The sequence below is a fragment of the Sminthopsis crassicaudata genome, chromosome 4, assembly GCF_048593235.1.
Source record: "Sminthopsis crassicaudata isolate SCR6 chromosome 4, ASM4859323v1, whole genome shotgun sequence".
Taxonomy (NCBI): domain Eukaryota; kingdom Metazoa; phylum Chordata; class Mammalia; order Dasyuromorphia; family Dasyuridae; genus Sminthopsis; species Sminthopsis crassicaudata.
The window spans coordinates 281,247,875-281,270,938 of record NC_133620.1 but is presented as its reverse complement, the minus strand read 5'-3'; the positions used below and the strand labels follow the sequence as shown (position 1 = coordinate 281,270,938).

Below are 23,064 nucleotides of genomic sequence, written 5' to 3'. Positions count from 1 at the left end.
GAGAGCTAGGAATCTCTGTGAGGCTGGTAGGGGGAAGGAAACAGCACTCACAGAGTGCCCACTATGTGCTGTGTTAAGCTTCACTGTGTTAAGAGCTTCACAAATAGCTCATTCAATCCTTACAACAATTCTAGGAGGCAGATGCTATTATCTCCATTTTTTAGTTGGGGAAATTGAAGCAAACAGAGGTTAAGCCACTTGTCCAGCCTCATACAACTGGTATCTTAAGCTTTATTATATCCATTTTTTAGTTGGGAAACCAGCATCATACAAGTAGCATCTTAAGCTTTATCACCATTTTTGATTGGGGAAACTGAAGCAAACAGAGGTTAAGCCATTTGTTCAGCATCATACAACTAGTATCTTAAACCTTATTTAAATCAGGTCTTCCTGACTCTAGGTCCAGCTCTCTGTTCATTGCATCCCACTAGCAATCTGTGGAACAGTTTAGCAAGACAATGGAGCTGGAAATCCTCTTTGGATGTATTTTTCCATTTATGTAAAGTGCTTTATTTTTGCAAAGCAGACCATGTTATTTAAATGCTAGTAGCTAATATTTTTATTATTGATCAGAAACTGAGCCATTTTTGAGAAAGGGGGGAGATGAATTCCCACCTTCTCTGGTTCCTCATTCAGGGTGCAGTGAAAGAAACTGATTTCCAGTCCTTGCTTGGGCTGACCTCTCTCCAAACTAAATTCGGTATGTTTCTTTTCTCCCCCAGCTGAAGGAACAGCGGGAGCGAGAACGGCGACAGCGAAAAGCAGCCGTTGGGGTCAGCTCCTTGGAGGAGGGTGGAGAGTTTGACGACCTGGTGTCTGCTCTGCGCTCAGGTGAAGTCTTTGACAAGGACTTGTCCAAGCTCAAACGAAGCCGCAAGCGGTCAGGAACCCAAGCACTCGAAATAAGCCGGGAGCGGGCAGTGAACAAACTAAATTATTGACTTGGAGATTTTGGGGGACAGAAAGTGGATGGCTGCAGCTCAAGGAAACTGAGGGAAGATTAAAGTGGCAGAGTAAGGGGTTGCCTAATTGGGTGCTTAAGCTGGATTTGGGGCAGAAGTATGTGTCTGGCCCAAGTATATCCATCCCCCTTACTTCTCTAACTACTCTTCTTGCGTCCTGCCCCATTCTGCTGAAAGGGACTCCTGCTCTGAAAGCATCTCCAATTATCTCTATTGTTACTTGGCCAGAGGTCCTGTGATTTCCAAGGGATGCTTAGAAAGAAGTTGTTCTGAGGGCCCATGGCCCCACCTGCATCTTGGCATAAAATAGTTCTAGCATCTCAAGGATCAGCTTCTGCTAAAGGCAGATTTCATTGATGGGAAAATGGTAGTGGGAGGAGGGACATTTTCTTTGTATGGCCTCTGACCACTAAAGCACACAGTCCCCTCATCCTTGGTACTGCTGCCCCTTTCTCTTGAATAAAGACCTGGAACATCTAGGGTAGGGATAGGTCTGGCTGCAAACCTGAAGACAAAATGTTTTACTTAGATGAAAGAGAAAAAGGAAAAAAAAATGATTTTTCTGGAAGCTGCCAAAACACAGACAAGCTTTGTTCGTTGATCTTCCACATAAGGATTTTGGATGTATTTGTCTAACAGTAATTAGAATGTAAAAAGTGATTGGAGGGAAGGATATGAATGTAGCCAATGCCAAAAAAAAAAGTGGTTCAAGGAACAGAAAGATCATCTAGATTGATCATGAGCTAGAGAACTGGGTTATTTTCCTCAGTACAATGTTGGTATGGAGGAGAGACTCAGTATTGTTGGAACTGGCTGGGCCCTGCCTTACCTTAAGTAAATCATTTATATTGTAGCCAAAGTCAGAGACTTGGCCTTATGTATGAAGACTGTATTCCCTACTCCCAGAATGGAATCTGGCTTCCTCTTCTTCCTCTTCTTGAAGGGGAATGACTTGGGATCAACTGCCTAAGCCCTTTTCCAAACTACCCCCTAACTTTGGACCACAAACTCAAACACCCTGTCCACTCCTGCTCCAATGTTCACCTCATTCTTACCCACCCACGCCAACTCCTATTCAAATGTACATCCCCACTGACCATTGTCCTGGAGACATGGAATATAAGCATTCTCTGCCAGAAGCCCAGAGAACACCAGCCCTTCAAAGCCAGGTTTGATTTTTCCTGTTCTCTTGAAGAAACTAAATTGCTCACAGCCTCATTTCTTTTAGACTATGCCTAATTCCAGTGCAGCCCATCTCATAAAAGTGGGAGCAAATAGCCCCCTCTCTTCCTTGGTCATTCAAAGCTTACCCTATTAGGAAAGGCCTGGGTATATGTGGGGCAGATGGAGAACCACTTGTAAGAAAACCATCTCTTCCCTCACCTGAAGCATGAACCATCACTAGGAAGGAGTAAGTCATTTTCCCACACTTTCTAGAGGCGGTCCCATAGTTTAAAGCCGTGCTCTGCAAATCAGGCCTAATATAGCCAGTCCATGTTTACATATCTCCAATGAGGGATTTACCATTTAGGATCAGTGGGGTCAAACTCAGATCTAAAATGAGGCTTGTGGATTCAAAGAACTGATTCCCTTCAATACGTAGTCAATGAAGAGTGGAGCTTAGAACCAAGCAGTGGTTCTGGCCTCCAGCCACTTAGCTCCCAGCTCATAAATCCGTTTCCCACTTTCCAGCTGTCCACATAGGTAACCCTGCTTGGAGAAGGTGGAATAGATAGGGGGACAGGTTAACAAGACCTGCTGATAACTCCCTTCCAGCTCTCCAGATTTGTCTCTATCCCCTTCCAGTCTTATCTTAATTCTCATCTTATACTGTTCTTTGGTTAGTTCACTGACAGCCTTGCCCTTTAATTCCTGATCAGAAAGACCAGAGGTATCATGGTAGAGGCAGGAAGCTTCCATTCTCAGTGGACTTTCCCTCCTTATTGCTCATGACCTTCCAGCCTTTTAAGTGCCTTCCACTTGGAGTCTCACAACTAGATTCTTCTCTTTTTACTTCGTGTTTCTTTTACATTTCTTTGCTCTGATCAAATGGGTGACCTGATGAGCAGGCCCACTCAGTGTCCAGCTGCCAATCTTCTGGCTTTCAGGAGGGTGAGAGCGCAGTGAGCATTCCGGGTGACCTGAATGTATTGAAGGCAAGGCACCAGGGTCTTGCCCAAGAGAAAGGCTAGGAGACTCTAAAGGGAAGGCCATCCTGCCTTCTGAGAAGTATGTGCTCAGCATGTGTTGAGTGTGAATTGGACTGGAGGAAGGGGTAAGGAAATGGGAATGGGGTAGTGTAGGATGGAAAGGGTCAAAGATAAAAAGTCTGGGCTTTTGTTTGGACTGGAGCGGGCGGTGTTAGAGAGGGATGCGATTATGGTTTTGGTCCTCTGGAGTTCTAATTATAAGCTGCTCCTCTCTCACATATACTCCCTAATCCCAAGGAGGCATTGGGAAGGATTTCAGCTACATTTGTCCAAGGAGTGAATGGGGTGGAAAGTGAGATGTTGGGAAAGGTATTTGGTCCTGGTGTACCTCCATTTGAAAACCACTTCAGCTTCTTGCTCCTTCCTCCTCCCAAGCCATAAAGCCAACAGTGCTAGCACCCCTGTCCCCAGCCCTATGGTACAGCCCCACTCCATAGAGGGTGGCACGTGGTAGGGTAGTCTAGCCATAGCATATGTTTCTTCCTCCTGGCATCCCCCTTATACTATGCTGACATGTGGAGATACGTGGTGGCTATTGTGCTTTTTGTCCAGGAGCATAGAGCACACAGTTTTGTTTAGTTTGTTTTAATTTAGATGATGAGACCCATCAGCCCTGGCAGCCCATTTTCTATTTATTGTTCCCTAGTTCCTGCTGGCCTTGAGGGCCAATGGGGGCAGTGAAGGCTGCTTGGCAAGATTAGCTCCCCAACATCCCCCCAACTGACTGACTGAAGAGGCTGGCCCAGCAAGAATTGGGGGGAAAAGGGAGTCATTGACCGATGCCCCTTTGAGGCTGGGTCTAACAGGTACCTGGTGTACTGCCTCGTTTTATTCTCTTTCAAAATCATTAAGTTTTGCCCTTCTCCCCCGGTCTGCCTTTTGTCAAGGTAAATTTTCCGTCTTAATTTTAATGTCATGCAACCCAACCTTTCTCACCCCCCCCCAAAACCCCTGAACCTCCCCATCCCCAACACAGAACTCATCCCCCACCCACCGTTGGCCTCCACCTCTAGATCTCACCTGAAAGAAAGATGCTGGAGGAGGAATCTAAGGCAGGGGTGGGAGGGGGGAAATATATCTCCTCTTCTTGTCAGTTTCTTCCTCTCACTTCCTCACCCCCCACAGGCTGGGGCTGTCCCCTTCCATCAGTGGCATTGTCCATTCACCAGCTATCTCAGACAATGAGTCTAATGTACAAAATCTGTAGTGTCCTTTTTATTCGCACCTTTTTTTTTATAAGAATATACTGTAATACTAAAAATATTAAATCCGTACAGCCCCTTTACTGCCTGTCTTGTGCCTAGTCTTTGTTATCTTGCATCTTTTTGCCTCAAAAATGAGTGTTTATGTTTCAGAACTGGGGAAGATGACATGGGGATGGAACCTGGGAGAGAGAAGGTTAGATTAGGGTCAGGAGGCAAAGCCTAAGATCAGCTGAGGGTGGAGAGAAAGCTTGAATTTAAACAAAGAAGGTAGGGGTGGTCCTGGGGAATGTGCTACTGCAAAGACAAGAGCAGAGCCTTTTTAGATCTCATCTACTTTAGTATCATTGCAAGAGGAAGCCTTTTTATGGTCAAATGTGTAAGGTGAGTTAAGTTGTTCATGGATCCTCAACTGGTGGGAAAAGGGAATAAGTTTTCCTGTGGTGATGATGGCTGGGGAGAAAAAGTGGGGGAAGGTTGGTCTGATCCCTGTTTTGGGGGACAAGGAATGCAGGGAAAGGTTCCATTTGATACTACAGTGGAAGTCTGGGCTCTACAATTTCCAAGAAATCCTAAGTGGCTGAAGGTGAGAGGGGGGGTGAGAAAGGAGGCGTGGTGCTACAAATCAAGCTTAACACTACATCCTCCCTCAATACTAACTGGACTCAAATTTAGAAAACAAAAATATTTGTTAGAACCAACCTTTGGAGGATAGACACCTAGCTTCTAAGACTCCTCCTAGATTATTAGCTTGGTCAAAAATAGGCAAATTGGGAGGATTTTGAACCAATATAGAGGGAGACGCAGATGAGGAAGAATAGAGCTGCCTTAAATCTTTATAATCACCTCCCTTACCCTTTCTTGACAAACTTCTCACTTTTTTCTTTTTAAAAATCATAAGGATTTATTCATTCAATTATTGTTCATTCTTTTTTTTTTTCAATCAAATTTGATTCATTGTGACCTCATTTGTGATATGCAAAGATTATGGAGGGGTTTACCATTTCCTTCAGTTTATTTTACAGGTGAGGAAACAGGAAAACAAAGGGGAAGCAACTTTCTCAGGTATTGGAGGTGGGATTTGAACTCAAAAAATCTTCCTGATTGCAGACCCAATATTCTATCCACAGTGCCACCTACTTATGCCAATTCTCCCTTCTTGTTCAATTAAACAACTAGGTATCATTAAGTGAAAATGAAATAGAAAGGCAGTCTTCCCTTCTTGTCCCCATTTTCCCTGGAAGATGGAAACACTAGGTAACTTTAGAAGCCAGACTTAATTACTGTCATTTTGCACAGCTGTCAAACCAGTGGTATCAGATGTCAGATATTCCATAGTCTGACAAGATGGCACTGTCAGAGGCAGATGGAAGGGAGAGGGAAGACACAAGAAGGAGGAGTCACTTTTAAGCCTAAAACTGAGAAGACTAAAGACTGATGTATAATGAATAAGAATGCCTCTCTAAGCTTCCCTGTTCACAATCCCCTCATATTTAGTAATATCAATAAAGCTGGAATCTCTACTGTACCTACTAGGGACCAGGCACCATGTTAAGTATTTTATAAATTTCATTTGATGCTCACAACAATCCTGCATGGCAGCTACTATTATTATCCCCATTTTACAGATGAAGAAGTTGAGGCAAACAGAGTTAACATGACTTAAGGATGGTCACAAAGGAAGCATCTGAGGCTGTATTTGAACTGTCTTCCTGTCTCAAGGCCAAACAACATCCATAACACCATTTCTGTGAAATAAGATAATTAATGTGAATCTTCAAAAACATATGGGTTATGGGTGAAGAGTCAGACTGCATTCCTGAACCAGAAAGAAATAAACACAAAACGGGAATGGTCACTTAAGTTGCCTTCGAAGTCCATAGCTAATTTGAAATCATCTTCATTCATCTGCACCCAAAAAATTCCTTTTCCCACTCCACCTAGTTTATAAACTTCCTAGGAATGGGGAGAGAAAGGAATAAGTGCCAACCAATCATAAATCTTTGCTTCTCTGGTTGTCTAGAGCAAGGTTATCACAAGCATAAGAACAACTTAGATTTAAAGAAGGGATGAGGAAAGAACCCCCCTTCTTAGGTTGTGAAAGTGGGAGATGATTGCTTTGGAATGCTCCCTCTACTGTCAAGTGTAGTCTTGCATTTGGCTGGTTTTTCCTTAACTATTTGTTTGTATCATAAAAGAAGGCTCATAGAGGGTGTAGGAGGGTATATCTGGAAATGACTGTAATGTTTAAAAAGAAATTAAAGATATCAATAAAACAATTTTTAAAATCCCTAGGGTCTGTAGATTCTCCTTTCCACATCTGAAAAAAAGAAAATGGCTCAAAGTCCTCTCCTAGGAAGGGAGGGAACATCAACCTATTTGGGGTAGGGGTGGGAAGCTAAGGCAAGGGAGCAACAATCCACAAAGTTATGGTGCCCCTTTAAGCTATAGTAGTGGAAAACTGCTCTAAGACATGAACCAAGGCAAAACAAATTAGGTGGTAAAATGGTAAAGGCAAGTAAAAGTACATTGGGGGTGGGTTGCAGTATTAATAAATTTTCTTATCCAGGGCCACTGATTTAATTTGTAGATGATGTGGACTTTTAGTTCCTCATTGCTAGCCTCACAGATTAAATGATATCATGGATATAAAAGCATTTTGAAAAGTGTTGAAAACTCTGCAAAGGTAAAATATTCTCATTCTCACTATCCCCAGGTATAAAATGTAAGTTCTAATCTCATTTCTGCCTCTGGCTAGTTGTGTCATCCTGACTCCTTCATCCCAATTAGTTACTCTTCCTCTATGGACCTCAGTTTTCTCATCTTGAAAAATTATAGTTTTAACTAGATGTCTCTGAGGTCCTTGCTAGCTCTGACTAGATTATTCTTATTCTTAATGTACTTCCGAGCTTTGACATCCTTGGACATCCATTGGTCCTGGATAATGGGGAGTGATCAATGGGCACAGATGACCTCAACTCATTCCTCATCCTAGATGCTGCTACAAAACTGATGTGGATTCTAAGGATGGGAGGGATCTTCAGTCTGTCAGAGTTGGGGCTGAGATGGTTCAGAATTTGAGCTTCGATTAAAGTCCCCTCGCTGACCCCCAGTTTTGCTAAGCAATTTGATCTCTCCCAGGATGATGTCCCTGCTGACTGCTTTGCACATATCATAGAGGGTGAGAGCAGCTATGGTGGCAGAAGTCAAGGCTTCCATTTCCACCCCAGTGGGGCCCAAGGCTCGACATGATGCCTGGATCGCCACAGCATGGCGGGCTGAGTCCATCTCCAACTGTATCTGGGTGTGGCTCAGAGGCACATGATGGCACAGTGGGATCAGTTGGCTGGTCAGTTTGGCAGCCTGGATGCCGGCCAGTTGGGCCACAGCCAAAGCGTCGCCTTTCCGCAGCTGGTTCTGGTGGACGAGGTCGAAAGCCTTAGGCCCCAGGAAGACTACTGCTGAGGCGACAGCCACCCGTTCTGTGGTTGGCTTTCCTCCCACGTCAACCATGGCAGCCCGCCCCTTTGAGTCCAGGTGAGTTAGCTTGTCTGAGAGGGGAGAGGGTCTGGGAGTGGCTGGGACAGCAGGGGTCTCTGTGTTAAGGCACTTAATGCTGTGGTCAGGATCTTGTGGGTAAGAACTGTAGAATCTCCAGGGAGAGCTTGCTTCTAACTTCAGTTGGGTTGGAAGAAGGACCTGCGGCAATCTCCATCTTGACCACATGGCTCCCATATAGCTGGAGAAACTCTCCCTGGTTCTGATCCCCTGGACATGAAAAGGGTCCCCCCAGGGAAGGCTAGATGAGGTCAGAGGAGTATCTTGGAGCTTTGGGAAGCACCCTAAATGGAGAGAGGGAGAAGTGAAGAGGTTAAAGGCAATAGTGAACCGACAGGAACAGGACGGTGGGCAGAAAGCCACAGAGACATGGGGAGCTGAAGGGCAAGAGACAAAGGCAAACCCTAAATTAAATATTTTCTTGAAAGCTTTCACCCTCCCCCTCATCCTGGTCAGCTTTACCAATGTACTAAAAACCACTGATCTAGACTGTACAGTGAGCTCCTATCCTGGGAAACCCTTAGGAAAAATAAGCTACTTTCCTTCTATCTATTATGATTTAAGAGTTAATGAGCCAGATGACCTTGCAATGTTCCCTTAAAAAAAAATAATAGAACTTCTTTGATATTTACTTGGGGAAGCTAGGTGGCACCATAGTGCATAGAGTGCTAGGAAAATTCATCTTCTGAGCTCAAATGTGGTCTCAAACACTTAGTAGTTGTGCGACCCTGAGCAAGTCACTTAATCCTGCCTCATTTTCCTCATCTGTAAAATGAGCTGGAGAAGGAAATGGCAAGCCATTCTTGTTTCTTTGTCAAGAAAACTTCAAATGAAATCACAGAGAGTCAGAACTGAACAACAAAGATTTTTTACTTATAGGATCATAGATTTAGAGGGGGAAGAGATCTAAAAGGCCATTGAGTCTAACCCCCTTCTCATGATGTACATGAGAGTGTCACAAAAATAGTGTCTAAAGTAGGATTCAAATCAGTCTCTCAGAGTCCAAGTACACTGCCCTATCTACTTTGCTATGCTGTCTTTGAAAACAGAGTATTACAAATGTGCAGCACAATGTCAAAGGCTATCCCGTAGTGCAATTTTGTTTTATAGATAAGGAAACTGAAACAGGAGGATCTGCCTAACATTACACAAATATGAGGGCTCAGCGTTGGTATTCTAATCTAGGTATCTAGACTCTTGTGTCACAACTTCCCTTATTCAGAATTTTTGACAGCTTCAAAAAAAGATGAAAGGAAGGAAGGGAAGAAGGAAGGAAGGGAAAGAGAAAGAAGGAAAAAGGAAAGAAAAAGAAGAAAGGAAGGAAGAAAGAAAGAAAGGAAAAAAGGTGGAAAGAAGGAAGAAGGGAAGGAGGGAAAGAAGAAAAAGAAGAAAGGGAATAAAAGAAAAATGAAAGGAAGAAAGAAAGAAAAAAATGGGGAAAAAGCTCTTAGATGAAGGACTAAAATGTCCCCAGATGAAGTCTATCTCCAGTAAAAAGTCTGTTAAGCAAATTAACAAGTATAAACAAGATACCAGGGGAAACATTTAATGTACTAAGGAGAATACATTTTGTCAACTGCCTTCAAGCAGCCCTCAAGCGTTTTAGACCTGCACATTTATATATGTTAGACAGGTTCATTTCAGGGTGGCCTTTTCTTTTCCTTAAAGTTGACCTTTGGGGCACATTTTGTGACTTGAACCAAGTCATTTTACATACTTGAAAATAATAAAACTTCATTGGAGATGTCACAACAGTAACACTGGACAAGGAAACAAGAGATATGGGCTCTAGTCTTGGCTGTTGCACTAACTTGCTTTATGATCTTGGACAAGTCTACTCTTTTATTCTGAGCCTTGATTTTCTGAAGTAATTATAGAATTTTAGAGTTGGGAAAGATCTCAGTAGGGTTCTAGACGCACTAACCTAACCAATAGTGAAATGACCTAATCAATTTTCACTTAACCTCTGCTTTCAAACCTCCAACAAAGGGGAACCAATCCACTACTTATAAGTAATCCTTTTCTTTTACCTTATGCATCCATTTGCCTAAGTATTATAACTCCTTCTCCGTGACATGTGTCAGATACATCCCCTTCTATCAACTCACATAACTAATATTCCACTTTAGGCTCTTGTACCTGTCACCTATTTGCTATAGCTTTCTAATCAGCCTCTTCTTGCTTCCTTCAAGTCTCTCACATTCCAGTCCAGCCTCAGCTGCCAAATTGGTTTTTCTCAAGTGTAGCTCTATGTCACATCCCTGGCTCAATAAACTTCAGTGGCTTCCTATTACATACTCCAGGTGCTAACAGAAAGTCCTTTGTTATTTTTCAGTCATATCTGACTCTCCGTGACCCTATTTGGTATTTTCTTGGCAAAGATACTGGAGTACTTTGCCATTTCCTTCTTCAACTCCTTTTAGAGATAAGTAAATGGATGCAGACAGGGTTACACAACTAGTAAATGTTTAAGGCTAGATTTGAACTCAGGAAGATGAGTCTTTCTGACTCCTGACCTGCCACTCTATCCACTTTGCTACCTTTTGGCAGCTCCTTCAACTCGGCCCCTTTTTGTGTTTCCAACCTCTTTAAATTCTATTCTTTCTCATCTATTCTAAAATCCAGAAATATTGGCCTGCCTGCTATATTTAAACACAACCCCTCCATCTCCCAACTTTTATACCTTTGTCTGGCAAGTCCTCAATCCCAGAATGCTCTTTTCCCTAACTTTTGACTTTTGGAATCGATAGTTTTTTTTCAGGACTCAGCTTTCTTACTCCCAATTGCTACTGCCATCTCTTTGTTCTCTCCTTATTCTGTATGTCCTGATTTCTGTTGTCTAGATCATTAAAATGTAAGTTCCCTGAGAACAGAGAGCTAATTTTTTTTAGATTTTCTGGCTCTAGAATTTAGCGCTAAGCCAGGCACACAATATGTGCTTAATAAATAATTGCTGATTGATTCAAAGATATTTTTCCTGATGTGAAATTTAAATTTCTTCCTTTGCAATACCTTCCTGTTATTCCTGCTTCTGCTCTTTGAAGCCAAACAAAAGAAATCTAATTTCTTTTTCGCATGGTTCTTGAGGACTTCTCCAAGTGAGAAATCATTTTATTATCAATATTAATAATCAATGAGTAATTTGGTATTTAAGCTTTCTTTCTATTTTTTTTATTGAGGTCTGGCTCCTCTGGAAGGTCTGCTTCTGAATGACATGACTGAGATTATCCCTAATCATCAGCAAACATGCTCTTCAATTTCAGGCAGGACCCCTTGACTAGGAGACCTTACTCTTGTTTAGAATATAATAAAAATCCAGACTAGGCTAGTTCTTACTCAGAGGGAATAAGCCCTTGTCCTTGTACCCTGCCCCCCATTAGAGTTTAGGTGACCCAGCTTAGGAAGAAGAAAACCAGACCAGAGTGGTTTGGATGGAGTTGGATTCCCTTGTCCAGAATGCTAGAAGAGGTTTAGTCTCATGATAAGTGACATTCTCAGGAGAAGGTGAAGACTTCTAGCCTACTTCTTCATTAAACATCCACCAATCAGGGTTGATTTTCAGTTTTCAATAGAATTCCCTTTCAAGGATTATTTAAAGCTATCAGAATCCCCATGGCTTTTGGCTTTTGTTACCAAGAAAAATCACTATTGATTGCTGGCTAGCGTAATTAATAAATAGATTAATAATTACTCAGAAACTCTGCATCTCAGGGTTTTTCATTCATCATACCCTACTTGAAGGAGGCTTACTTGTAAAAATGAAGGCATGGGGTTCACTGAACTTTATGGTCTCTGACAAGGTTACAATCCATGATTCTAAAAATATTTTTGAAATGGTAGGTATGGGGAAAGAGGTTGGAATTGTGATTTCAATGATATGAGGAAATTCCTTCTACATGTAAGTCAGCACCTTCTCAGCTGCTTATAGTTTTGAAGAGTTTGCCTAGAATTCTAAAAGGTTGGATGTTTTGGTCAGAATTAGAATCACAAAGAGAGAGTAAATTCCAGAAACTGGTATGGAAGTCAGGGATTCCAGACTCTGAGACTGAATTTCTAAACACTTATGCCATGCTACTCTCTTATTAGAAAGAAGTCTTTAGAAAGTCTGAACTATAGGACTCTGTTCTTATTCCATATATATGATCATTATTCCTGGGAAACCTGCTAGTTCTTTACCCCCATCACTTCCATTCTATTGGATGTACATATTCTTTAGATTAGGCTAGGTGGTTCAGTAGGTAAGAGTGCTGAGTCTAGAGTCAGGAAGCCTGTTTAAGTTTAAGCTGTTAAGAATGCTCTAAATTTAAATCTGGTCTCAAACACTTACTAGCAGTGAGAACCCGAGAAGTCCCTTTACCTCTGTTTCCCTTAATCCATGGGAGAAGGAAATGGCAAACCACTTTAGTATATTTGTCAAGGAAATCCCATGGACAGTACTAATGTGATATGGTTTGCAGGGTCATGAAGAGCTAGATGTGACTGAAAAACAACAAATTCTTTAGATTATAAAGCAGTATGTGTATCTCTAAAGTTATATTTTTTTATTTATAAGTAAACCACTTTTAATAGGACCTCTTTGTCACTTTCAAGATGAGTTTTACATAATTGATTTCATGACTGAAAGAAAATTCAGGGAAAGAAACCCAATCAATTTAAAATCTTTTTTTTGTGGCATTTCTCTTCTTTAAATTATGAATTAATCCTATTCTGTATTTTTAAAAAATCCCCATCATATTCCATGAAGGACTCATGGGAAGAAACCCCAACCAATTCGAAGTTTTGTTTTGGTATCTATTTTCTTTAAATATTCTATTCTGTATTTTTTTAAAGTCACATTCCTATTCCATGAAGGAGTCATGGGATAGTGAATGTGCTGACTTTAGAAATAGAGAATCTCAGTTTGAATTCCAGTTTTAATACTTTTTTACCTACATGATCTTGGACAAATCATTTAACCTTGTTTTCCTCATCCATAAAATGAGTAGGATGAGGGTGAGGTAGACTGCCTCTAATATAATAATATAATGCTTCTAACTCCTTTAGCAGTCTGATGAAGCCTATGCATGCCTGATGAACTCCTTTTCAGAATAATGTTCAAAATAATTCAGAATAATGCATGAAATAAAATATATAGGATTGTGAGGGAAACCACTTATATTGAAAGAGAGATCATTTTTCCTCATACTATACCCTTCCCTGCTATGAAATCTATTCATGGACTCCTTGGGGGTTAGGATTAAGAAGCCTTGTTGTAAGACCCCTGTCAGCTCTTAACTCATGATCCTACAACCTCCATTATCCCCACCTCAGTGAGGATGTACCTTTCAAGTTTGATTATGAAGAAATAAGACAGATTCTATACGAATTATATGGTGAGCACCTGTTTTGTTATTCTGTTGGCACATTATTTTGTAGGCATTTATAGGCACCATTGTTGTTTCTCAAAATCTAGTATAAAAAGCCCTGGCTACAGATTCAAGAATTGGGATTCAAATCCCATCTCTGACATTTGCTATCCATGTGATCAACCCATTGAACCTCTCTGGGCCTCAGTTTCCACATCTGTAGACTAGCTCTGGGACCCCTTTTAACTCTGTGATCCAGTTTCATCTTCCCCAATAGCTTCTCATGAAAGGAAGGTGATCCAGGATCTTCAAAGGCACAAACTTGAAGAGTTCCCCAAGCTACAAAGGTGAAAAAGATGGGTTTGGTGACCAGCCATATGTGTCTGTTTCTTGAGCACCAGCCTAGCTAAATAAGGAGAGGCTCATTAGCAGGAAAGTTGGCTACAGTTGCCATTTTTGGTCAAAAGTCATGGAATCATCTGACCAAGACATGCATGAAAAGCTCATGTCAGTAGAAGGTGTACTGGGCTGATGAAATCATGGATCCTTGATATAGTACTTATATGAGTCTGCTGCGAGCCCACTGGGTATTAGTCAAGTGACAAACATCATCTGTTTCTGAAGCAAAAATCTTGCACCTTGATCACAGAGGTAATAAGTAGGAAAATTAAGATTCAAATCTAGGTCTTTTGACTCCAAAAGGCAGCTAGGTGCCACAGCATGCTAAGCCTAGAGTCAAGAAGATTTATCTTCCTGAGTTCAAATCTGGCTTTATTTAGACACTACTTGTGACTCTGGGCAAGTCATTCAAACCTGTTTACCTCAGTTTCCTCATCTAAAAAATGAGCTGGAGAAAAAAAAAAGACAAATCATTCTATTATCTTTTCCAAGAAAATCCCAAATGAGGTCATCATGAAGAAAAACAACTGAACAAAGACTTCTGACTTTGCATCCACCATACCTCCTCCCCAAAGTTTAATTCTACCCATCCTACTTGGATTGAACTTTAATGAAAATGATATCTATCATTAGAGATCTAATAACATTATTGTTCCTTCACTGACTTCTCAGCCACCCAATTCTCTCTCCTTTCCCCAGGGAGTCTCTGAAGGACAGGGAAGGTTAAAGGGAAGGGAAGGGCAAATGGTTACGTACTGATGGATCACCCACCGATGAGGATCATGGGTCGGTTCTTCATCTGAGCAATGTTGAACATGCCTAAGTTAGGGGGGAAAATGGGGAGGGACAGGGGGATAGATCAATGAATGGAAGAGATGGATGAACAATCCATACACATGGTATGACAAATACCTGTGTGTTCATGCACAAACACAAATATGTCTATACACATGTAAACAAGGAGGCTATTTTTAGGATAACGGGGAAACTAGGCTTCCAGATTCACTGACTTTAATTCTTGATAAACCTCAGAAAAAGTGGGAAAAAGGGAATAGAAACAGGAAAGAGAAGAAGAGACTAAGCAAGCAGATTATCTTTCTCCTCCATCCTCCCTTTTCCCCCATCCATGGGAGAGAAACATCAGGCACAAAGGGAATGACTAGGGTAAGGGAGAATGCTGAGCTCTCAAAACTAAGACTCTTACCAAAACTTAAGTTGCAGCCCTTACTCCACCCCCAACACAAGCCTCATCAAATTCCTTCTCACCCTTGTCAAAAAATGTCTTCCTTTCCCAACTTCAAATACCTGCGTGTTGTTTCTTCTTTCGGCCCACAGCAGCCCCAATGATATTCAGCAGCTCCTCCTCGGAGGCCCCAGATCGAAGGTGATCCCGTAGAGACACTTCTGAATTTCCAAAGAGGCAAACCTGCCAAATATCACAACATAGAATTGATGACAAGCATCCTCATTCCTGAGATTTGGTCCCTTGGATGGGGGCCAAATATACTCCTCCCACTCTTGGCCCACTGTTCTTGGAACCAAAAGAAATGGATTAATGCTATACCAAGAAAGGATGAGGTCAAATATAAAGATGCAGCCTGGTACAGCAGAAAAATCACTGTTTCTGAAGTCAGGGGACCTATGCTCAGATCAGAGGCAAGTAGGTTGTATAATATTTAATGTAATCCAATTGCTGTTTGTCTTAGGATGGGGGCAGGGGCAACTAAGGGAAAGAGGGAAAACATTTAAATACAAAGTTTTATAAAATGTATATTGAAAATTATCTCTACATGTATTTGGAAAAATAAAATAATATTGGGAAAAATTAGATGATGCAGGAGACAAAAATGTGGGACTTGGCAACAGGAACCACTAGTTTCAAATCCAGCCTCAAGCACATACTTGTAGTAAGAATTAAAAGACATATATAAAGCATTTTTCAGACCTCAAAGCTCTGTAGAAATATGTTGTTCAGTTTTTTAATCATATCTAATTACTCATGACTTCATTTGGTTTTTTTCTTTTCTTTTCTTTTCTTTTTTTTTTTTTTTTTTTTTTGGCAAAGAAGCTGAAATAGTTTGCCATTTTTTCTCCAGCTCATTTTACAAATAAGGAGACTGAGGCAGATAGGGGTTAAGTGACTTGCCCAGTATCAGAGACCAGATCTGAACTCAACCTCTAAAGAGCTATCCACTGTATCACCTAGATGTCTGTAACTTCACTTCCATGGCCTTCATTTCCCTTATTTGTAAGAGGAGAGGCTTCCTAAGTAAGTACCTTTCAGCTTAGGATCTATATTCTTGGGACTTCATGACAATAAAAAATGATGCTCTTGCATATTGAGGGGGAAGGGCCAACCAGGCTGACCTGCAAAAATCATTGTCTAGATTTCAGATCAGTCACACGTGAGTGTCCCAAAGATATTTCCACTTGGAAGTCCCAGTCACCTCAAAGTTTCTAAAACTGAAATTGTCCTATACTTAAAGCAAACTGCTCTTCCATAAGTCTCTATTTCTGCCAATGGTTCAATCACTCTTTGTCACTCTATGACCATAACTTCAAAATCAGCTCTGGGGAAAACTCACTCATTAAATTGTTTTATCTTCTTTCAAAATATTTCTCAAATCTGGAATTACTAAAATGGTGCTTTCATTGGTCTCCCTGCCGCTAGTTGGCTCTACTTTAATCCTTTATGCACTGAAGAATCTTCCCTTAAACATATCATTTCCATCCTGCCCCCTACCCATTGCCATCATGCCATTGCCAGGCCAAAAATCTTTGGTGGCTCTCCCCTGCTTATAGAATAAAGTCCATATTCTTCATCCTACTACCTGAGGCCCTCCACAGTCTGGTCCCAACTTATTTTTTACCAGGCTTAACTCCTCTTACTTTCCCTTCCCTACATTCTCTGATGCAATCAAACTAATCTAGTTACCATTTGCTGAAATTTAGTTCTTTTCTACCTTTGTTCACAACATTTCCTGTTCCTGGAATGCCCTTCCTTGATCTTCTATATCTATCCAATTTCTGCTTGGCTTGTTTCTAATGCTCCCACCTCTAGGAAAAGTCAGGGCCACCATTCCAACACACAATAATAGCACTTGTTCTGATCCCTGCAGTACTTGGAACCTTGCCTTGTAGAAAGGTTGCCTTCTTTAAAATTTTTTTCTTATGTATTCTTTTCTCTGAAACTATAAGAGTTTAAAGGACAGGGTTATGTTTTTCTGCATGCTTCTCCCATAGTCATCTAGAATGATGCGCACCCTGATTATAATTATTAAATACTTATTAGATAATAAACAGGTTCACTGTCAAGGATAATAGCACTAATTGCAGTGTCCCAAATTGGCTGTCCTGAAGCAGAGTCCACATGATTCTTCTTAGTTTTAGTCTTTGATTTTAGTGAGCTCCAGCCCCTTTGGTTGAATAAGGGGATATAATTGGGATTATTTTTTTTCAAAGCAGAGAAAAGGAGAATAGGGCAGAGAGGAAGCTTCTAAACAATCATAATCCACCTTAGAGTCAACTCCTAAACTGGAGCTCAGAGAGTCCCAGAAGGCTTAAGAGGAAAGCTTATCCATAGTCCTTTTCCAATTATCTCCCAGGTAATGACCCAGAAAATATCTCAAGGTTGGCCTGTCTCACCATCAGTCATCTCTGTGTCCTATTTACTGAAGAAATCTCTAAATTAGAAATCTCAGCCTCTCTTGTTTCATGGGCCCCATCCCTTCTCAGAATAATGCTTTTAAATGAATAAAATATATAGGATTGCAAAGAAACCCAATTATATAAAATATTCCAAAAATTTAAGTTCATGAACCTAAGGTTAATAACTCCTGGTTGATAAAGTCAATCCCTTTCAGCATTTCTATACCTATCCCCCTTATATAATATCTCAGCAGGAGGAAAGGGAAGACATTAAGGATGGCAGGAAAGGAAGGATGGGGAATGGAACAACACTGGGGAGACAAAGCACTTGTTTGAAATGACAGATCTGCTGAGGCAGGATGGGGAAGGGGGGACCTACCTTGAGGTTTCCATCAGCTGTGATTCGAAGGCGGTTGCAGTCCCCACAAAAATGCTCAGACATGGAGGTGATGAAGCTGATCTGGCCTCGGGAGCCAGGGACCTTGAAGGCCTGAAGGAGAAGAAGAAGCTTGGAGCTATGGAGATTGTGCTAGGGAGATGAAACCTCTCTTAATATCTTAGTAGGAACTACTACTACCTAACCCTTCCTCCAGACAGACCAATTAAGACACATTAAGGGCCTTTTCATCATCTCTTGCTCTTCACACTAAAATATTCCCTACACAGATCATGGAGGAGAGCTGCCCTCCAATCCACCCCAGTGCTCCCACTCTCCCAAGTGAAACAGTTCAGTGTCTTCCAACTAAGACACATGGGAAGTTTTTAAAATTGTTTTGTTTTCAATTATCTTACCTTACTCCCCCATTTTACAACACCTACCCCAGACCTCCTACTCTGACACACCAGTCACTTTCTTCGGGGGAAGACACAGGCTACGCTCTCTCTTAGACCCTAGCCCTAGTTTCTCTCCAACCTTAGACGTGCTACAGGCTTCTTCTGGTAGCTTCTCCAGCTCTGGCCAGCGCTGGTGGATCATGTCCAGCATTTCCTTATAACTGACCATCTTCTTAAAGTTCCATTTGTTACCTGTGGGGTCAGCAACATAGCAGCCTTGGTCACTTTCCAGAAAATAAAAAATTGCAAACTTCTGTGATCTTGCACAAGTCACTTTACCTTGGGTTTCCCTATCACAGAGATGGACATAATAGAGCTATTATTGTCATTATAAAAATAATAATTTTAGGGAATCATAGAACATTCATATGGGGCAGGACCCTCAAAATTAGGAGGGTCCTAATTTTCCTTCTAGTATAAGAATGTAAGTAGCAAAGTGGCAATGGACAAATCATTTGACTTCTCAAAGCCTCTGTTTCTTCAACTGCCAATGGGGATAATAACACTTTCATTACCTACTTCATAGAATTTTTATAAGAAAAGAGTTCTATAAACTATAGAGTGCTACAAAAATGTGAATTATTAATTGTAAACAGGCATCTAGGAGATGAAGTGGATAAAGTCTGAACCTAGAGTCAGAAAGACCCAAGGTGAAACCCAGCTTCAGATAATTAGGAGCTATTGATCTTAAGCAAATTAAAGTCTATTTGCCTCAATTTCTTCATCTACAAAATGGGAATAATAATAGCACCTACCTCCTCTGGCTATTGCGATGGTAGTGTAAATCAGCATTTGTAAAGCGATTACAAAAATTAAAGCTCTATATTAATGCTAGATTATTATTATTATTTGGAGTCACATAATTAGAGTTCAAATCCCCAGCTCTCCCAACTCTGGGCAAGCCACTTTGATTCTGTGAAGCTCATTTTAATTGTCTATAAGAATAAGAAAGTTGGACTAGATAATCCCTAAGGTTCCTTCTGGCTCATACATGATTCTTCAATTCTCCAATCCTTCTCCAATCCCTGCTATCCATGGCTCCTCTTTTAGGACTTAGAAACAGGTAAGTCGTTAAAACATCCTCAGTAAAGGATCACCGAGAAGTTCTGACACATTATCAGAATTTCCAATCAAAGAGATCCATTATTGGGGGCAACTAGACCCCTCAATATTGAGGCCTTGATGATGCTTTAGCAAAACTCAGTCTTTTAGGCTTTAGGACCCTTCCTATAGCCCAGTCACTAACCATCAAAGGGCATGTACTCTATGAAGCGCACATCCAGTGGGAGTCCCTCACTGAGGGCCACAAAATCCAGCAGCTCATCTTCATTGAAGCCACGCATAACCACGCAGTTCACCTGGCCAGGAAGGGACAGCATGCTCAATGTTATCCAAGTTATCCCGCATCCCAAGCAGCCCCAAACACAACAGTCCCCTGGGGATCTGAATAGCTCCTGGAACTTCCCATTATTTTTGTCTGTCCTTAACTTCCTTTTTGTGACCCCCTCCCATTCTGGCTTCCTTCTGGGATCTGGATGTCAAATCAATGGGACCAGAAGAGATGAAAGATTGGGAGCTAAAAGGAAGAAAACATGCACTAAGGGGCCAGGGAGTTGATGTGAAAGGAAGGGACTGATGAAGAAGGGATATGAATGAAATAAGGAATTAATAGCAAACGAATACTCCCTCACCTTCACGGGATAAAAACCCAACTCAATGGCTTTGTGGATGCCTTCCATAACTTTGTGGAAGCCTGTATGGGAAAGAAGAGAGCTGAGTGAGGAAATTAAGGATTCTCCACTCACATACATCCCTGGGCAGTTGTTGTGGTGGTGGCCATTATTGTAATACTCTATGCTAAGTTGTTGCTGGTGTTTCTCTCCAATGTCAAAATTTACTCCCACTTCATTTTCTTCTAACTTCCCCAGTTTATGCTATTCAGTAGAACCATTAGCCAAGCCTAAACTCTATGGAAAACTCAATATGTTATGTATAAATCTTAGAGGGAATTCCAAAGCCAAACAGAATTTGCTTTGATTATTCCAGTATTACGGATTACCCTGCTATGGACTGCCGCCTCAATTTATGAGTGGGTAATGGAAAATCTTTGAAAGCTTCCTGAAGTTCCTCAGGCTTGAGAGATTAAGTGACTTATTTAGGTTTACAAAGCCAGTATATGTCAGAAGCATGACTGAAACTCAGATCTTTCTAACTCTAAATTCCATTGTTTATCTACTTTATCCACAAACTGTGCAAAACTTCCCAGTGCAGCCTGAGCTAGATTAAAATGTAATTGGGATATGTTTTAACAAAGATACAATGCAATAGAAAAAATGTTAATTTGTGATTTTTTTAAGTTAATATAGTGGATACACACCATACTACACTGCTTTTCAGTTTTCTTAAAGAAGCAATTCAGTAAGATTCCGTATTACAAAACAGGCATTGTACTGAGGGAAGAAATTGCCTCATTAAGAGTTCTTTAATTTAAATCATTAGGAGTTCTCTATATATGGAAATCATAATCTGAGTTTAAAAAAAAAGTAACTGTCAGATATCCTTTCATTTGGTCCCCTAATCACTTAACTTCCTACCTCTGTAAATTTTCTCAGAACTTTCCTTCTCCACTTATACTACCACTGCCACCCTAATTCAGAACATCCCACAGAGTGTGATGCTTAAATAATGTTTCTAATGTACACTTTCAATCCCCTTCACTCATGTGGTCAAAAACTTTCAAAAGCTCCCATTGCCTGCATATGTTCTCTCATTCCCTCCCTCCCTCTCTTTCCCCCTCTCTTTCTCCCTCTCTCTCTCTTCTTCTCTCCCTCTCTCTCTCTCCTCCCTCCCTCTCTCTCTCTCTCTTCTCCTTTTTGGGGTTCTCACCTCCCCTGAAAAGTCAGGGATGGCGTGACCACCTGTGGTCTAAAACAAAAGAAAGCGGGAGATCTAAAGGGCTAGAACTGAGCAATGCACTTGGATAATGAAGCACGTGAGACTAATTGCCAATTGGACAGTTCCCTATTAACTTGTTTGAAGGTTGACCCTCCCCAGCTGTTCTGTGCTGACTTGATTGGTGGGACAAAGAGGGGGAAGTGACTTGTGTGGGAGGAGTAGGAGGAGGAAGAGGAAATTGAGACAAGGACACTGAGTCAATCTCTCCTGGCGTTTGAGGGAGGAAGGTGTGTGTGAGGTTGCTAGGCCCAACCCCTGACCTTGACTGTAAAAGATCAAGAATAAAGAAGTTTAGTGATCCTGACTCCAGCTGATCTCTCTGTTTCGCTATCTCTGTCTCTCTTTCTCCCTCTCTCTCGCTTTTCCCCCTTATTATTTCACTCCATTTTTTAACATTTCAATACCTTCTTGATTGACTCCCGGATAAAGTGATTAACAGGATCAATGAAGGATGGCCATTTCAATCTTACCCCCAATGTTTGGCTAAGAAACCAATATGGATTGACACCATGTTATCTCTATTTGAACCCATCCCTTCTCTAGTGCCACCCTCCCATATATCTGTTCTGATCACCTTTCCTACGAGTGATGAACTCAAACTTTGCTGGCACTAGGGTGTCTAGGCTGATGTTGATGCCACTGAGCCCAGCTCTCTGGAGCTGAGGTAACAGTCGAGCAAGGTTGATCCCATTGGTGGTGATGGCAATACTCTTCAGACCATCCAGTTGATGAAGTTGACCTGAGAGATAAATAGAAAAGAGGCAGTGAAAGCATTGAATTCAGAATAGTTTGTGTTATTTCATAAGATAAAGGAAAGAAAGTAAAGCTTTTGATCAAAAAAAAACTTCTTAAATCTCTTTGGAGCTTCATAATCCAGACTGTCCCTGGAGACCTTAAATAATAGGGATGGAATTAGAGTGAAGGTTAAATGTATAAAATTCACCATACCCAATAAGTAGACTTTTTTTTTAAAGCAATATGATGGCTTTCAACATGAACTCTTCCAACTCTGGCTTCCCACTCCTGCCCTCCACCCAAATCACTGCTTGTGAGCATTTTTACACAACCCCTCTGATAATTTAATTCAGCTCTATGCTTGAATATGAGCCTTCAACCAATAAGGAAATCAGACCAGTGAGACCATGAAACCAGGCAGTAGATCCATATAATCAGATGCAGAATTGGTTCAGTTTCATTGTGTGGTTCCCCTTTGCTAGAAGTAGGGAAAGATTTTGATTATTTTTTGTAGGAGCCACCAGATTGATTGATTGGAGTGGTGAGTTAGGGTGAGACAGTGTAGGCAGAAACAATAGCAACTTCAGAACAGTATAAGATTCTGAGCTAAAAGGAATCACAGAAGTCATTTAAACCAGATGTATTAAATAGGCAGCAAAATCCATATGAGGCTGAACCAGATTAAAATGTAATTGGGAGATATTTCACAAAATAAATTAAAATATGATAGAATGCAGATAATATTAATATGTGGCTTCTTAAGTCAATATAAGGCTCATAAGGATCTTTCTAAACAGTTTAGTATCCACATTTTTTTTATTTTTTAAGTGTGACATCTCTGACCCAGATCACCCCTCCACTTTACAAAGGTCCAGAGATGGGTAGGGATTTAGCATAGCTGAGATTCAGACTTCCATCATCTGACTCCAAACAGTGATCTTTTCACTACAAGGTCTGTCCTCCTTTCCTAATCTATCTTTACCCTCAGGCATGGCCTGGTATAGCTGTTTTCATCAAATAAATATTTATTAATATAATATGAGGTCCTGAAGTCAGGGAGACCTAAATTTAAATGTGGCTTTAGACACATGTAAAGTCTTACCTCAGTTTCCTCTTTTGTAAAATGAGCTGGAAAAGAAAATGGTATAGTACTCCAGCATTTTTGCTAAGAAAAACTCAAATGGGGAGCTGAATACTGCGGTAAATCAAGCACTAG

At 41.0% G+C, this 23,064-nt stretch overlaps 2 protein-coding genes across 6 annotated transcripts in view; one reads left to right on the top strand and one right to left on the bottom strand.

The window, feature by feature from the left end:
• DAAM2 (dishevelled associated activator of morphogenesis 2) overlaps window positions 1–2,290 on the top strand; it is a 137,022-nt gene extending 134,732 nt beyond the window's left edge. For all 3 annotated transcript variants that reach the window (XM_074311009.1, XM_074311010.1, XM_074311008.1), the window contains one exon: window positions 723–2,290. In XM_074311009.1, the coding sequence (XP_074167110.1) occupies window positions 723–941 (219 nt within the window). In that variant the 3' untranslated portion in view covers window positions 942–2,290. The remainder of the gene's footprint in view (window positions 1–722) is intronic.
• Window positions 2,291–5,251: 2,961 nt separating this feature from the next.
• Window positions 5,252–23,064, bottom strand: part of MOCS1 (molybdenum cofactor synthesis 1) — a 37,757-nt gene continuing 19,944 nt past the window's right edge. Inside the window, exons 4-11 of one of the 3 annotated variants that reach the window (XM_074311014.1) lie at window positions 21,688–21,852; window positions 19,850–19,911; window positions 19,405–19,516; window positions 18,238–18,350; window positions 17,704–17,814; window positions 14,982–15,102; window positions 14,433–14,495; window positions 5,252–8,216 (exon numbers count right to left, since the gene is read on the bottom strand). In XM_074311014.1, the coding sequence (XP_074167115.1) occupies window positions 14,440–14,495; window positions 14,982–15,102; window positions 17,704–17,814; window positions 18,238–18,350; window positions 19,405–19,516; window positions 19,850–19,911; window positions 21,688–21,852 (740 nt within the window). In that variant the 3' untranslated portion in view covers window positions 5,252–8,216; window positions 14,433–14,439. The remainder of the gene's footprint in view (window positions 8,217–14,432; window positions 14,496–14,981; window positions 15,103–17,703; window positions 17,815–18,237; window positions 18,351–19,404; window positions 19,517–19,849; window positions 19,912–21,687; window positions 21,853–23,064) is intronic. The other 2 variants (XM_074311011.1, XM_074311012.1) reach the window with 2 other exon arrangements.